The 12,640-nt window shown below is 34.6% G+C and overlaps 1 protein-coding gene across 4 annotated transcripts in view; it reads left to right on the top strand.

Annotated features, from left to right (window-relative positions):
- Window positions 1-12,640, top strand: part of TAOK3 (TAO kinase 3) — a 182,800-nt gene that overhangs the window by 108,294 nt on the left and 61,866 nt on the right. For 3 of the 4 annotated variants that reach the window (XM_059894253.1, XM_059894254.1, XM_059894255.1), the window contains 6 exons: window positions 1,814-1,885; window positions 2,279-2,380; window positions 6,381-6,426; window positions 7,352-7,448; window positions 9,871-9,984; window positions 11,184-11,275. In XM_059894253.1, coding sequence (XP_059750236.1) covers window positions 1,814-1,885; window positions 2,279-2,380; window positions 6,381-6,426; window positions 7,352-7,448; window positions 9,871-9,984; window positions 11,184-11,275 — 523 coding nt within the window. Of the gene's footprint in view, window positions 1-1,813; window positions 1,886-2,278; window positions 2,381-6,380; window positions 6,427-7,351; window positions 7,449-9,317; window positions 9,399-9,870; window positions 9,985-11,183; window positions 11,276-12,640 lie in introns of those variants that run through there. The other variant, XM_059894256.1, reaches the window with a different exon arrangement.

The raw sequence follows: 12,640 nt of genomic DNA on the forward strand, positions 1-12,640 counted from the left end.
CTGTGCTAAGGCTTCCTCTAGTTGTGGCGAACAGGGGCTACTCTTCGTGGCAGTGCGCACACTCCTCATTGTGGTGGCTTCTCTAGTTGTGAAGCATGGGCTCTGGGCACGCGGGCTTCCATAGTTGTGCCTTGCGAGCTCAGTAGTTGTGGCTCACGGGCTTAGTTGCTCGGAGGCGTGTGAGATCTTCCCGGACCAGGAACCGAACCTTTGTCCCCTACATTGGCAGGCGGATTCTTAACCACTGCACCACCAGGGAAGTCCCTTAGTGTTACATTTTAAAAGCCAGCAAAATGTGAGAGATCTTTGTTTTTAACAAAAGTCAGTCTGTACCTTCTAAATGAATAAAATACCTAAAAAATGCCTTTACAGAGTCCTGCCGATTTGAAAACTGTAACTAGTGGATACCTTGTTTTTGTAATCAGTACTTTTACCTTAGTGCTTGTACAAAAAGTTTTTTTTATTATGTGTCCATTTTCTCTGCATTTTGGCATTAAGACTCTGGGGTTGCATTCTTTTTACATCAACGTTATTGTTTATTGTTGGAATTAAATTTTTTTTTAATTAGAAAGAAGACATTGCTCTGAGGAGCTTCTTTAATTGTATTTTAGAAACTGATTAGACGTTTTTCTCTAAAATTGGTGACCTTATTTTACCAGAGTGAATTCCAGTTTTACTTCAGAAACACTGCTATTGCTTTATTGGTCCACAATAGTAATATCATAGAACTGAAGTGGCTTACTTACATCAGGGGTATGACACTGGTGCCCAGCCCTGTTATTAAAGAAGGCTAAGATTAGATAATCTTTAATGTCTTATATTTATTTTTCTGAAAATTTTTAAAAATAGTTTTAAATTTCTTAAGTAAATTTGGAGGAAAAGATTATTACCTGAGGTATTTATGATTTTCAGGCGTGCTTTCAATGAACTGTTATATTTTGAGTATGGAGAAGATATATAGAGATAATTATGAGACAAGGCAACTTTTATAGATGAATACACACACATACACATAAATGTGTGTATGTATTTATGTGATACATTCTTACTGTAAAATATAAGTACCTTTGAAAGTGAAAGTCCCTCTTAAGATTAATCTTATCCTTTGCTGCACTGTTTAATACATTAGCCGCTATTTAAATTTTAAGTTAATTGAAATTAAATTTAAAATCCACTTCCTCAGTCACACTAGCCACATTTGACGTGCTACTATATACGATGTAGATATAGAACATTTCCATCATCATGGAAAGTTCTTTCAGACATAATAATATATCAGATAATCCAGGGATTACCACTGATATATATTCTGGTATAAATTCTTTCATAATTTTTTCTACACATATACTCATTATTACTATTTTGCAAAAAGAAGATCATATTGTACAGGTTTTTTTTATCATGATATTTTTTACTGTTACCATATATACATATTGATTACCTCATTCTCTTAATGTTTATTTCATTACATGACTGTTTCATATTTATTTAACTGGTTCTCCATTGGTAGACATTCTACATGGTGAAGCCAGTATGGATATTTTGGAAATATGACTTTTTTGACTCGATATGTTTTGTTAAACCTTAATCCCTTTTTACATTATAGCCTTTGCATGTATATGGAAAGGGATAAAGGGAAGTTGTACCTTAAAATGGGGTGGAAATGTCTGTCTAGCCTATCAAAAGTTGCAGCATCTTTAGACTGTGAGAATGAAGGGTGAAATGTTATAAAAGTCAAGTCAAATATTTAAGTTAAACTGGCTGAAACATTGTTCATTCTTTTTAACTTTTTTTCCCTACTCTCTTAACACAGGCCACATATGCTCACACCAGTGAGGTGGTGGCAGTTAAGAAAATGTCCTATAGTGGGAAGCAGGCACATGAGGTATGTTAAAGACATTGTGTACCTAAACTGACATAAGCAAGTTAATATGAAATTGACAGTAGAAACAAAGTTCTTTAAGCATTTCTTTATCACAGTTCTTTTTTTCCCTTCTTGTGGAGCATATAATAAATGTTCCTAATATTCTACCTCAATCAACTATTTTGTGGAATAGAACATGGATTAGTGTAATGGATTTATTATAATATATTTGGTGATTGATTTAATTTATATGTACTAAAACAAGAAATAACGCAAGTTTAAATTGCTTCTTCATGTATTAAACATTCTCTTTGTCCATTTAAAATAATGAAAAGACTATTTTATATGTATACTTGAAAATAAAATACTGTTTTCCGTTCAAAAATTATGATATTTTCTTTCTGACTTAAATAGAAATGGCAAGATATTCTTAAGGAGGTCAAATTTTTACAACAATTGAAGCACCCTAATACTATTGAATACAAAGGTTGTTACTTGAAAGAGCACACCGCCTGGGTAAGTAAGAGGACCTCTATTATCTTTTTATTTTTTCCTATTAAAATTTTTTTCTTTTCTTTTTTTTCTATTATCTCGTTGGTCTGTAAAATTATCAGCCCATTTCTGTCCCATTTGATTTTTGTTATCAGTATTTAACATTTGTTACTTCAGAGTGTGCCATGTGGTATACATTAGTTTAAGCATGACATCTAGTCTATAGGAAATTTTATTCTTAAACACTCAATGAAGAGAGAGTGAAAAGTTAACATCATTTTATAATGATTTATTTGCAAAAGTAAAGAGCAGTGCCTTTTATTCTCATCCTAGAATTTTTATCTTTGTCATTTCTCATCCCCTACTCCAATTCCCCCCAAATTTGGAATTGTGCTTGATATTACCATCACTGTCTAAGATTTTTACCAAACAGAGCCTAGATTATGATTAAAATGCAGTGGTCTTTTTTTCCACTCTATCTTACTATATTTTTATTTTACATGATTTTGTTTCTGATTTTAGGTTAGCACATTAGACATTGTCTAGAACAAGTAAATGCTATACCTTGTACTTTATGGGATTGCACATTCCAATTTAAAGTATTCAATATCACTATCATTTATTGAATACTTACCAATGTACAAGTCCTTTCCTGTACATGATCTCCAATTAGGGAATGGAATTTTTGTTCCCAGATAGAATATCAAAGGTTAAACATAAACCTTTCTGCTCAAGCAATTCTTAAAGATATCTAGAGCCATTGCTTCTGTACTGAGCAGAAGAAATTAATAAGAGGAGTATCTCATTCTGTGGAAATCAGTTCTCTGGCAATCTCAGCTGTCTTGAAGGAGTCAAGAAAAGGATTTTTTTTTTTTTTTTTAAGAAAGGGATTTTGAGCAGGCAGAATAAATGTTAACAAAATCAAGTGCTAGATCTCATGTGTTTCAAAACTTCAGAAAATCCTCTGAGCTCTTATTTACTCTTAGATTACATAGAATGCTAATAAGTTTGGTTACCTAGTCTTTGTCTATAAGGATTTGATAGGCTAATTAGAAGGAACTCATAGAACTAAAGCTGCTGGAGACATGCATACAAATAGCCATAACTAATTTGACCTTAGGAAGAAGTTGGGGAAGTTAGAAAGCAGACCTAACAATTTAAAAGCAGAGCAACTAGAGCTGTTAATTTTCAAGGGCAAACAGCCAGCCACAGCTCAGGTGCCCTCATGTTATGGAATAATTGGGAAAAGAATGTTTGGGACAGAAATACAGAGTTAATGTGTAATTTCAAAAATAGACACATAACTATAAACATCCTCTAGTCGGTTCTAAAGTTCTATGTTCATTTTCCTTATACTCAGTTTAAGGAAATTATATGTGTGTATTAATTTATATAATTTAAGAAATTAGAGGGAATTCCCTGCTGGTCCAGTGGTTAGGACTCTGTGCTTTCACTGCTGAGGACCCGGGTTCCATCCCTGGTCAGGGAACTAAGATCTTGCAAGCCGTACAGAGTGGCCGAAAAAATAAATAAACAAATAAAAAAAATTTTTAATTAAAAAAAATTTTTAAAAAGAAATTAGAAAATTAAGTAATACAGTTGAGAAATGTTTCCATCAAAACTGATTAAAAATATTGTTTGTCAATTATACCTTAATAAAGCTGAAGAAAAAAGAATAATAGTGCACCTAAAAGGCTAATGTTCATTATAATATTCACTTATGTGGACTCTTTCATTTCACAATAAGAAGTAAAATTAATGTTTCTGAATCTGCTTACTTTTTTTTTTTTTAATTATAAATTTATTTATTTTTGGCTGCATTGGGTCTTCGTTGCTGTGCACGGGCTTTTCTCTAGTTGCGGCGAGCGGGGGCTACTCTTTGTTGCGGTGCACGGGCTTCTCATTGCCCTGGCTTCTCTTGTTGCAGAGCATGGGCTCTAGGCGCGCGGGCTTCAGTAGTCGTGGCACGCGGGCTCGGTAGTTGTGGCTTGCGGGCTCTAGAGCGCAGGCTCAGTAGTTGTGGCGTACAGGCTTAGTTGCTCTGCGGCATGTGGGATCTTCCCAGACCAGGGCTTGAAACCACGTCTCCTGCATTGGCAGGCAGATTCTTAACCACTGCGCCACCAGGGAAGCCCTGAATCTGCTTACTTTTAATGTAAAGCAGAAAACTATAATAAAGTTTCTAAACTTTAAACTTTTAAGTTTCTCATATTGTTTTAGATTATTCCAGAAATGGAATAATTTTTATACATTATGTATATTTAATTACATCTATAAATATATAATAAATTTAATAATGTAGATGTATATCTTTATTATATATAATAATATATATGTATGATATATGATATATTATGTATTGTGTACCTTGCTACTGGAATAAATTCAGAAGAATATAAGATATGTATGTTATGTTATGTACAATTATATATTATAATAATATATGACATATAATATAATATATAATATTATATCTCATATCCTTCTGAAATATTCCAGTAATGCAGGGTACATAATACATAAATGTTTTCACATTTATTTCTTTTAATGAAAGGAACCAGTATGTTAATAGTAGTTGTGTCTATGTGATTATAGGAAATTTGTATTTCATAATAAGCATATTGTATTTTTTTAGAATAACAAAATAGGGCTTCCCTGGTGGCGCAGTGGTTGGGAGTCTGCCTGCTAATGCAGGGGACACGGGTTCGAGCCCTGGTCTGGGAGGATCCCACATGCCGCGGAGCAACTAGGCCCGTGAGCCATAACTACTGAGCCTGCGCGTCTGGAGCTTGTGCTCCGCAACAAGAGAGGCCGCGATAGTGAGAGGCCCGCGCACCGCGATGAAGAGTGGCCCCCGCTTGCCGCAACTAGAGAAAGCCCTCGCACAGAAACGAAGACCCAACACAGCCAAAAATAAATATATAAATAAATAAATAAATAAATAAAGCCATGTGGCTGGATGAGATCGCCGGGCAAAAAAAAAAAAAAAAAAAAAAAAGAATAACAAAATAATAATTTGTAGGAGTGTGTGTGCTTGTGTGTATATGTGTGGAGATTGGTCACTGAGCACTCCAGTTCTGACCTTGGCTATAAATTAGTAGTAATCTGGAATGCCTAAAATATCTAAGATGAGAGTAAAGAAAGAGTTTTCTCATTTTTGCTTTTCAAAAGCCTCCCAACATTGCAAACCCAATAAATATCAATATTAATGTAATAGTATTGTTCTAGAAATATTTTAAGATATAAATTGAAATATTCCATCTCTCTCAGGGATTCAAGCTAATGTAATAATATATAGCAGGATACATCTTTAGATTGAGTTCTATGTTTTCTTGTTTAGAACTTTTCAATTTTATTTTATTTTATTTTATTTTTTGGCTGCATCGGGTCTTAGCTGTGGCACACGGGATCTTCACTGAGGCATGCAGGATCTTTCATTGCAGCGCGCGGGCTTCTCTGTAGTTGTGGTGTGCGGGTTTTCTCTCTGTAGTTGTGGCACGCGGGCTCCAGGGCGCATGGGCTCTAGTTGAGGCGCAAGAGCTTAGTTGCCCCACAGCATGTGGTATCTTAGTTCCCCGAACAGGGATTAAACCCACGTTCCCTGCATTGATAGGTGGATTCTTTACCACTGGACCACCAGGGAAGTCCCAGAACTTTTTAAAATGTGAAAATAGGGAATTTACTGCTTACTTGTTTGTATTATTTAACTAATAATTCCCAGTATAGATTTTACTGGCTCATTTATTTGGCTGCCACTTTCCAAGTTACAAAATTTAATTTATACTCCAACCTAGCCACCTTAAATCCTTAAATACAATCCCCATATTGTCTTAGACCAATTCCAATTTCAAATAGGAAATAACAAAAACAGAAATTCCGATTTCAAATAGGAAATAACAATAACAGGTTCAGATAAATCAGAATATTTATTCTCCTAGTATTCTTAGTTCCTTGGTTAGTTGGTTGGTTTTAGCAGTTTCTTATTAACCTACATTATTCTGGTTATTATTTCAATCTGTTACAGTTGGTGATGGAATATTGCTTAGGCTCAGCCTCTGATTTGTTAGAAGGTAAGGATAAAAGCACTATCCCCTTCTTTTTTTACCTTGACCAGAATGTTGTCTACTCCTGTATTAAAGCACACCTTGGGCAAACTAAATGGTTAATGACTTAGACTTAAGGGTTATGTGGATAAGCCATGCAGACTCTATCTCTGCAATGTCGGGGAAAGTATCTGAGTAATGATTAGCAGCCCTCCCGCTGTTTTAGTTCATGGCCCATCCAGGGCAGGTACTACTACTAAAATGTTTGGGTCATGTGATGTAGTATGTGTAGCCAAAAACATCAAATTCATGTGTATGTATGAAACAGAGGTAGATGGTATCGGTATCCGAATTATATTGATATTTAACCCTTTCACATCTCTTGACTGACCCAGTTCTTTGCAGACGCTGTTATAACCAGAGACTGAGTTAAAATTTACATTAAAAAAAACCCAAAAAACTTTCTTATATTATCCATGATCTCTGAATAGAAATTGCTTATTAGCTGCTTTCACAAATAATGAAAACCTGTAGTTAGAAGGGGTACTTATACATGGCTTGCGGCAGAGGAGAATAATGCAACCTAAAACACTCTAGACACTTAAAATGTCAGAGGGACTGGTAAATTTGGGCCTGGCCAATTGGAATCAGTGTGGCTTCGACTTGCAACTGACAAGTAAATTAACAATTCCTTGCAGTGAATATCAGGCTTTGTTTTATTTTATTTTGAAGGGGTTTGTTTGTTTTTATGCTTCAGTTTCCTGTTATCTGATTATTTATTGTTATTCTATAGAAAATATATATCCTGTGTATTTAGGTGAACATGTTCCCAAATTGTCATTTAAGAAAAAGTATGTAATTCAGCCTGCTATAGCTGTATAATATAATAAAAATAGGAATGAAACTGATCATCTATTCCTGGTTTTTTTTGGGTTTTTTTTTTTCCCCTCAGTTCATAAAAAACCACTTCAGGAAGTGGAGATTGCTGCCATTACTCACGGTGCCTTGCAGGGGCTAGCCTACCTACATTCTCATGCATTGATTCATAGGTAAGATTAGAGGCCAGTTACATTTTCGTTTCGGTTACAGGACTGTCTCTTCAAGGAACCTTGAAAATTAGTGCATGCTCCAGTTTTTAGGGTGCCTAAGAATTTATGGGAAGCAAATAGATTGCTGATGCTTCTGGATGTAAAGAGTAAAGTTGCCCGAATTTAGTTCCTATCTCTTGGTCTCTCCCATATAACCACAAAGACTTATATCATCTCTGTTCTGTAGGTAACTATTCTCCAGGCATAGTGTTGCAGGGAAATTTGAAGAAGAGCCCAGCAACCTTTTGATACTGTGAAGAAAAAAAGGAAAGAAAATTAGCCTTCCTTGCATATATTTATTTCCTAGCTGAGTTCTTCTCCCTTTCCTGTTGCAAATAACAAGTCAGTCTCATGTAAATATATGCTGTTTTACCAATTTTACATTTTTTGCATTTCTTTAGTCCATATAGATATTTAGGAAGGTATTACTGTCTTCATTTTGGTAGATGAAGAAACTGAGACTTAAAAAGATTTAAATAACTTGCCCATAGTTTCCTAGCGTTTATGTAATAAAGATTGAAACTCAGATTTTCTAACTCCTAGTCCAAGGCTTTCCTCTAAGTTACATTTTCTTTATCACAGCCCCAATCTCCTCTTTCCAACCTACTTCCCCCCACTAACTTCTTAACAAAGATGTTGTTACCAATTTTTCCTTCTCTCAGTAAAGAACTTCTAGTACTGTTACTTTAATGAATGGTGGCCAAGTAGTGGAATATGAGATAGGCATAAAGGACCTGAGATGGCTCAAAAACAGAAGAAAAAAAAATTTACATTTACTAGGAAGAAATGAAACTATTAAGTCATAGGTTCCCCTTTTGCTTCTGTTTTAATCATCCTAGAGTAGCCATCACAATTACTGGTACATACCACAAAGCAGAACTCCCTCAAGATAGGCAGACCAAAATTCCTGCCATGAATTTGGCTTATTCATAAGAATGAAGAATGAACGTAACCATGTCTAATAAATATTGATAAAATTAATTTAACTGTAATTTACGGATTTGACAATTTTAAAGTATATATATGTATAAACTTTAAAGTGTGTATCTATCTATCTATCTATCTGTCTTTGGTATTAAGATGTCATTACTGAATGCCAACTTGTTTATGACAGTTTTGCCTGCTCCTGTTTATAAAAGTCAGTTCAGGTTTCTGTGCCTTTATTACCTCAATTTTCACATTAATTTAATGTTTTATTCTGTATTACACTTTATCTTTTTTAATATGTAAAAAGAGTTGAAAAGACAAAAAAACTTTTTTAAAGAATGCTCTTTATTTAAAAATAAATTCAGATTCTTATTGTTTTGATTTAAAAGGCAAGCCAGGGTTAGAGAAAAGATATTTTCTGTTGTACGAGAAATAAATAATGCTTTTTTTAGCTCTCTCTGCCAATGCCTAATGTCTTCATGAGGAAAGAAACTGAATTTTCAAGGGAAGATTTTTGGAAAAGTTATTTTGGGAGCATTTGAACCTTTCATTTTCAACTTAACGTGTTTTCCTCATTCCCTCTGCTTTATCTTTCCATTGCCCATCACCGTACAATTCTTAGTTCCTAGTACTCATTACACCTCATGCCTTTTTTAAAGAGAATAAGGAGTACATCCACATCTTCTCATTCCAAATTTTCATACTGAAGATTACATTTTTTTAAATCATGTTTTTTAAACTTTTTGCTGCATAAAATATCTAGTAGTTTTAGTAGTAACCACTTGAGATTCTTTGTAGTAATACAATAGAAATGCAATTTCCTAACCCCTAATCCTTGTTTGTTTTGATCTTTCAGGGTCTTCTTTTTACTGTACAGTGTTATTTTTAAAATAACACCTTCTCTATAACATGTACCCTCAAATGCCTTAGAGTTGCAGTTACAATTAAAGGCAGAGAGAAAGGGTCACAGGCAAGAAAGAAAAGGTATGTGTGTAGTTGAGGTTTATCGGTAGGTAGTTGATACAGAGTCATTGAAGGTTTGCTTAGAGTCCAAAAATGTCATAAAATTTGGAAGAGAAAAAAAAAAGGCAGTTACAGATTGTGCCAATTTTCCCCAGCACAAGCAATACTGTTGGTGACTGGATTCAGCAGTTAATATGATTTTGTAAGTGTAGCCACTGAGTAGGTTTCCTTGTCGGCCATGTCTGCCTTTTTTCTCATTGCATTCCCTCGCTCTAAAGAAAGCTCTACCTTTTAGTAATTACTATGACCTACCAGTAAGTACACCGAGGAATCTGGGCCCCCTTACAACATGCAGTAATTACTAAATCCCCTTCTGGCTATCTGAGCAAGGTTTTTTTTTAATAAACTTTTTGTCTTATTAATTGCATGCTCTGACCTATTCCATAATCAAAACTGAAAAGTAATTTTCTAACCCTCTTATTTTTTCCTATAGGGATATTAAAGCAGGAAATATTCTTCTAACAGAGCCAGGTCAGGTGAAACTAGCTGATTTTGGATCTGCCTCAATGGCTTCTCCTGCCAACTCCTTCGTGGGCACACCTTACTGGTATGTGGAATTAGAAAACATGGCATAGTTTTTAAATATGTGTATATAAACAAGATGGACTCATAGCACTGGTTTTGTTTGGTTCTTTTTTTTTTTTTGACAGTGTCTAACCATGTGTCTCAAATGAGATTTCATTAGGAAGGATAGAAAACTCACTAGCAAAAAAGAAACACTCAGACTTAGTATAAAATTTCCAGTGACTTTAAATTGTTCAAATAAGGTTGATGTCACTGTGTGTAAACTGAGTAGGATTATCAACTCACTGACCAAGCTCAGGTTTTAGACTTCATTTGAAGTTTCTTTTGAACTTTTCTCTTCAGGCAGAGTCTCTAGGCGAGAACAAGGTAGTTTCTTTAACCTTCTGTAGCCAATGAGCATAAATTTTACCTTTCAATGAAAGAAATCCAGATTCTTGTTTCTGTTGAATTCTCTGATACTTTACCTCACTTGTCATTCTGACTTAAAGTTTCACCCCATTCTATTCAAGACTCCTTTCCTTCCTTTCATAGATACATTGGAATTTCATTGTATCTTGGAGAATGACTTATACCCCTGGAAAATTACTTGCCTACTAAAAAAAATCAGCTACTATTTGAATATTTTTCCACTATCATCAAATAGCATCTATTAAGCAACTACTTACATACACTAATAGAGAACAAAGCATATTAAACTATATGGCCCTTACCCTCCTAATGAAAATCCATTATGGACAAACAAAATAATATCCATTATTATAGCCAGTTTATTTGTTTTTTAACTTGTAACATCTTTGAATATCTCATTATATTGCTTTATGTAATTGCATAAAGTATTCTTCATGTTGTTTAAAGTAGTTTATTTAAGTGTTTCATACATATTAATCCTTTACCAATCTCTCTGAGGTAGCTAATAAAATTCTCTCCATATTATGGATGAGGAAACTGATATACAGAAAGGTTAAGTAACATAGCCAAGATCAAAGGATAGTAAATGATGGAACCATGATCTGTTGAAAGTAATGTATTGTTTCATGTAAATCACTGAGTGTATTGTTTATATTTTGAATAGTGTTTTTTCAAATTATTTGTGTAAGAAAATTATAACTTTATCAGATAAAACTTAGAATATGCCCCAAAACAGCTATTTTATTGAATCACTTTATCAGGTGAATTTTGTTTTTAATTTGCAACTTGAGTTTTGTACATTATGTTTGGCAGGATGGCTCCAGAGGTGATCTTAGCTATGGATGAAGGACAGTATGATGGGAAAGTTGATATTTGGTCACTTGGGATCACTTGTATTGAAATGGGTGAGTAAATAGTTGTTTTCATTGTACTTTTGAGAATCACTCCATATTATGATTGTTAATTCATTTATCCAGTGATTATTTAATGAGTTACTGCTATATATGTGCTAGGCAATGTGAATTTGCTATATTTTTTCTATGCTTTGGTATAACATCATAAGATTGCTTTTCTCTGCTATATTAAGTTAAGAAAAAGAGTTTGAGCAGATATGGCAGCTAACAAATATAAGAATATACAATAGTTAGAATTAATATTTGAAAAATATCCATTCTCCATACCATGAGTGATGATATATGTCCTTCATAGTAATATTCATTACTTAATTTACATTCCTATTTGTATAAGGGAAATCTGGAAAAGTAATAGCAGGCTTATCAAGGATTGGACTCTAAAAAGTAATAGCAAAAGTAATAGTAGGCTTATTAAAGATTGGACTCTAAAAACTGACCTGGGACTTCCCTGGTGGCTCAGTGGTTAAGAATCCACCTGCCAATTCAGGGGACATGGGTTCGAGCCCTGGTCTGGGACGATCCCACATGCCGCGGAGCAACTAAGCCCATGCGCCACAACTACTGAGCCTGCGGCCTCAGAGCCCGCGAGCCACAACTACTGAAGCCTGTGCTCCGCAACAAAGAGGAGCCACCGCCATGAGAAGCCCGCGCACCGCAACGAAGAGTAGCCCTGCTCGCGGCAACTAGAGAAAGCCCGTGCAGCAACGAAGACCCAACAGAGCCAAAAATAAAATGAATAAAAACTGACCTATATAGAGAGCAAACCCAGAGAAAACTTCATATTAGGGGATACCCCCAGGTTTAAAGTTGTCTTCCAAATATTGTTGCAGTTATCTAAAATTGTCTAACATACCACAGAATCTCAATCCTCTGGTTGCATATTTTGAACTTTAATATAACTTAAAGTTATCGTTATCCAGTGGTATACTGGTAAATTTAACCAATGACCCCCCTGGGGGGCGAGGGGGAGCATTTTGTAGCATTTGCCAAATTCTGTGGTGTAAGTATCCCCACCATAGCCAATTTCAAGTTATCAGTTTGAATCACTAAATGTGGAGTTGGAGAAAGGTATGCACAGCTAACCTTCCAAAGCCAGTGTGAGCTGGCTCCAGCACAACAGTGCCTTTATTTAGATTTTTTATTTAAAATTTGCATAAATATGTCTAGTTTTTTAAAAATCCATTTAAAAAATTTCTTTGTCTAGCTTTTAAATTTGTTTAATTTCTTCTGTATTGTTTAATATAGGGTTTTTTTGTTTAATTTCTTCTATATTGTTATCCAAATTTGTCCTAAGGATTTCTAAGTTCAGTTTGATTCTCAGAGTATAGTTTTCTCTTTCCCTAAAATGTTTGGCCT

Source organism: Balaenoptera ricei, chromosome 14 (assembly GCF_028023285.1).
Source record: "Balaenoptera ricei isolate mBalRic1 chromosome 14, mBalRic1.hap2, whole genome shotgun sequence".
NCBI classification, from domain to species: domain Eukaryota; kingdom Metazoa; phylum Chordata; class Mammalia; order Artiodactyla; family Balaenopteridae; genus Balaenoptera; species Balaenoptera ricei.